Source organism: Helianthus annuus, chromosome 6 (genome assembly GCF_002127325.2).
Source record: "Helianthus annuus cultivar XRQ/B chromosome 6, HanXRQr2.0-SUNRISE, whole genome shotgun sequence".
Classification (NCBI taxonomy): domain Eukaryota; kingdom Viridiplantae; phylum Streptophyta; class Magnoliopsida; order Asterales; family Asteraceae; genus Helianthus; species Helianthus annuus.
This window is the reverse complement of record NC_035438.2, coordinates 40,520,092-40,525,109: the sequence shown is the minus strand read 5'-3', so window position 1 is coordinate 40,525,109 and position 5,018 is coordinate 40,520,092. Positions and strand designations below refer to the sequence as shown.

The 5,018-nt window shown below is 29.6% G+C and overlaps 1 protein-coding gene across 1 annotated transcript; it reads right to left on the bottom strand.

Annotated features, from left to right (window-relative positions):
• Window positions 1-3,863: 3,863 nt before the first annotated feature.
• LOC110944647 lies at window positions 3,864-4,581 on the bottom strand. Its single transcript, XM_022186299.1, has 2 exons — window positions 4,444-4,581; window positions 3,864-4,074 (listed from the first exon to the last, which is right to left on the bottom strand). The coding sequence occupies exons 1-2, from the start codon at window positions 4,579-4,581 to the stop codon at window positions 3,892-3,894; spliced, it is 321 nt and encodes a 106-aa protein (XP_022041991.1). The 3' UTR covers window positions 3,864-3,891.
• Window positions 4,582-5,018: the final 437 nt, after the last annotated feature.

The window sequence follows — 5,018 nt, the reverse complement described above, 5'->3', positions numbered from 1 at the left end:
AATATTCAAGAAAAAGAGACTGATGACAGTGATATGCCATCATGTGAGCTTTGTTCTTGATGATTATAGGCATGGAAGAAAGGATTCAACACAAGAATAAAATGCTATTTTGGACTCCATTATTACAAATAACATCAAACAAGAGTTGATCTTTAATGACATGCCACCAAACAAGAATATCACACCAAAAAATAGAATGCCACTAAGCAGCTTCTTCTGAAAAAGACGGGGTTTATGAAGGAAAGTTGGCATCTGGCTAAATTATTCAAAAAAGGTTCAAAACGCCAAAAACAAATTCAAGAAGGAAGAGGCTGATGACATTGAAGATTGGAAAGAAAAATTAGATTACCATTTTTAATTATTTTTGTTTTCATTTTATATTGTATTGATATCAAGTTATATGTTGTTTTGTTATCTAATTCTCTATAAATAAAATACATTATTATATAAAACGTCAAAAACTACAAACACCAAAACGATAGTAGAATGAAAACTGGGAGAACAGCTGCTGGCAAAGCACCTTGTAAAAGGGTATTAAAACGCCAAAAAATTCAATAAACGCCAAAAAGAAAAATTGGACTTATTTTAATCTCATGCAAACATTAACTACTCGTAGTGAATTATTATACAAAACGCCACAAACGCCAAAAAAATTAACCAGAAAATGATATAACGCCAAAAAATTATATATGTGACACAAAAACAATTAATCAAACGCCAAAAAGTTTAATAAATACAATTAAAGCCAAAAAAAAATTTAGACGCCAGAAAATATTATACCGCATTGTGAAAATAAAAGAAAAATGAAAAGATAAAAATGCCCCTCCGCCCTTCTTAATGCCACGGGACACGTGTTGGGGCAGGATACGTTCTTACCATTCTCACATTTTTGAGCGTTTTCTCTTGACCCCGTTTCTATATATATATATATATATATATATATATATATATATATATATATATATATATATATATATATAGGGGGAGGTTCATTTGAGAAGAATCTTCTTAAAAGAAGAAAAAATGAATTAATCTAGACCTTATATTTTTTGATCAATGGTTGTGAATCAAGATATCATTTTTGTCCACTTTTAATTAATGCTTTAATTACTAAGGGTAGTATAGACATTTTGATGTAGAATATTAATAAATATTTTAAACAGTTACTCAATTCTTATTAATGCAACCATAAATTACTCCTTCACCATTATTAATGTATTGGCTCCTACACAAATTTTATTAGAAGTGACAAAATTATTTAAAAATTTTGTGTCCTACACATATTTTTTATTATGAGTCGTAAAATTATTTAAAAGTGTCTGAGTCCTACACATTCTGTATCCTACACCAAAATATTGTTTTAATGGTGTAGGAAACGTTGAAAATGTAAGATCATGTGCAAGATTGTTTTTAGAGTTAAATGCCATTTTTTCCCTTTGGTTTGGGCCATTTTGCCAGTTTAGTCCAAAGGTTTTATTTTTAACATATGGGTCCAAAAAGGTTTCACAGTTGCCAGTTTAGTCCACTGGATTAACTTCATCTATTTTTTCTGTTAACGAGAAGGCCAATTCGGTCATTTTATATGGCTGAATTGCCCTTTTAGTTAACAGAATTACATACAAAATGACCAAATCGGCCTTCTCGTTAACAGAAAAAATGGATGAAGTTAACCAAGTGGACTAAAATGGCAACTGTGAAACCTTTTTGGACCCATAGGTTAAAAATGAAACCTTTGAACTAAACTGGCAAAATGGCCCAAACCACAGGGACTAAAATGGCATTTAACTCTTGTTTTTATTGTGTAATGTGCACAACTATTTAATAATATAAGCTAATTAAATGATTAAAGTTCATTAATTTGAATAGCAAAAATAAATAATAGACTTATTAAATGATTTGTTCAAATTACATTTGTATCCTTTGTTCTTTTTATTCTTAATTTTTAATTCTTCTCGTTTGATTTTTGTATTTAATTCTTAATTTTGTATTTCAACCAATAATAATCCTTCATTTACTTCATTTAATTTTTGTATTTAATATTAGTGTAAGGGTATATTGGTAAACTTATATAGATCATTAATTGTTAGTCTTCCTTTTTAATAGCTAGTAAATTAAATTTGTAACTCATTTTCAAAAAAATATATTTTTTTTCAAAAAAGAAAAACAATTAGTTTAAAATGTAGGATAAATTACGAGGTGTGTATGATGAATTACGAGTTGTGTAGGATAAATTTCAATATATGTAGGATAGATTTACAAAATGTGTAGGATAAGTTTTGACGTGTGTAGCCAAAAAATTTAGGGTGGAGGACGATAGTCTTTATGACTAATTAATTAGTCAAAGATAATAATAAATGAGATGTAAGAAAAACTATTTAATGTTTTACAATTGTACCCTTTGTTTTTTTTCTTCTCAATTTAATTTTCTTCTCAAATGAAACTCCCCCTATACATGTATGTGTATTGTCAATTTTAAATTATACATATATGTATATAGTCATTTCTACACTATGCACATGTGTATATTATGAAAAATATATATCCTTAACCTAAAAAGTATAGGAAATCGGGTCAAATGAATGTCGATCGAGCTCATTATAGTGGCATTGGGACCGGCTCGTCGAACAATACCAAAAAATTCTAAACCTTAAAGCTAAACCCTAAACCCTAAGGCTAAACCCTATGCAAAAACCTAAAAACTAAACACTAATGCTAAACCATAAAGTTAAACCCTAAAGCTAAACCCTAAATACTATTGCTAAACATTAAAAATAAACCCTAAAGCTAAACCCTAAATACTAATATTCAACACTAAAACTAACCCCTAATGCTAAACCATAAATACTAATGCTAAACCCACCCTAAACCCTAAACCCTAAAACTAAATTATTCACTCAATTATAGATTTACAATATTTATTTTTCAATTTTAAACCCGTATATACATATATGTATAGTTAAAAGATTGAAAATATACATATATGTATAGCTAAAAGATTAACAATATACACATATGTATAAATCTCTTAAAAATCTTGACTAGAAAAAGCTCTGATTTTTCAAAAAAAAATTGTATTTTTGCTTCGGAACATTCATGGTTCATAATCTATCTCAAGTTTCTCAATTAACCTAGTGTTTCTCACACGATTCTAACCCTATATGTGTGTGTGTGTGTATATATATATATATACACACACTTCAATACTAGAAAACATGGTTTTTGTCATGTAATTTTTGGTTACAAAATGGTAGCAATTTCTTGTTGTCACTAGTTTGCCACCGAAAATATTGTGACAAAAACACCCGTGTCAATTGCCCGAATGCCACCAAATAGCCACCATTTTTATATTTTGCTACCTTATTTTTGACCACCACAAAATTGATTAAAATTATTTGCCACCGCTTCATGTTTGCTAAGCTCCGCCTTGTTTGCCACCGAGTTGTGACACGTTTTCATACCATTTAGCCATTGATTTTGCCACCATTTAGCCATCGGTTTTGCACGTTTTGATACCATTTAGCCACCAATATTGCCACCATTTAGCCACTATTTTTTACACAATTTGCGAGTTTTGATACCATTTAGCCACCGATATTGTCACCATTTAGCCACCATTTTTTTACATTTGCTACTACCATTTATTGATTACTGGAATATTGGTTTGGTTTGAAATATTTGTTTTTAATTCAGAATTTTTTCTCCCTGCTATTTTCATCAAAATTACATATCAATAAAACTACAAATAACATAAAAAAAGTCTAATAAAATCCGAAAAATATATAAAACATCTCGTTTTCGAAAGCATATAAAAAATACCAACTAAAACATAAAGTAACTAAAATTATCCTAATAAGACCAACATCTAAACATTCAAAACCAAGTGTTTATAGCCTATCTTCGAACTGTAGTTGTTAACATAGTTTCAATTTGTGACATCCTATCAAGCATAGCATCTTTATCCACCTTATCTTTTTCTTTTGCAGCCAACAACCTCGCAATAATTCCATTGAACCTTTCTTTTTCTTCATCTTTTTCCTTAACGAGCTCCTTGATAACTAAGTTCAACTTTTCAATCTACAAAACAACCAATGAATAGAATCAAGAAATCAAAATTAACGAAAAGTATTAACGGGTCAAGTTGGTTGCAATGAAAACAAAATACAATTGTGAGCTACAATTCAAGTGCTAGAAGCTAAATAGCATGTTCCAGTTTGTTTACATATTAAGAAGGAAATTATATCTAATTTTAAAAACATTTTTTTGTATGAAACAACCCGTAAAGAAGGTGTAATCAAATTAATATGAAATTCCTTAATATTCTCACTAATTTAAGAGCATCAAACCTAACAATAAAAAACAAACACCACAAACTAAACAAACATAATAACAGTAGGAAACGGTACAAATGCACAAAAGTTATTAGTCTAAAAGGATTAAAAATACCTCAGGGTCTTCTCTGCTATGTACACATGGGTCACTAACATTGCCTAACCCGTACACTTTTCCTTTATTCTTGCCCTCAGTCAAATTTTGGATGTTTATTACGTTCTTACCCATACTTCTCCACAAGAAAACATTCATATTTAACCTAATGGGATAAACACATAATCATATTATAGAAATTTCATTGTAATAAACTTCGTGTTTTTTATTTTGAAATACTTTGTTCAGATTTACTAATCAATTGACTTATCTAAGTCTCCTCTGCCCTAGCATCAACCCATACAAGATTTTCTTCTTGAGCGTCCCATTCCGAATCAACGTCCAAAAGTAGTGAACTGCTACAACTTAGATCTTTATCCAACGGTCGACTTTCTTTCCTGCAGTGTGATTGCTCCCACGCTTCATGAGCCGACAATTTGCGCCCAAGTTTCTTAGCCTACAAATGTAGAATTTGAAAGTTAATAAAAATGATATTATATATATATATATATATATATATAATAAAAGAGGGAAATTAACAATTTTTACCGCTTTTCTTTCATGGTCACATAGGATTGAGATCCTAGTGTATATTT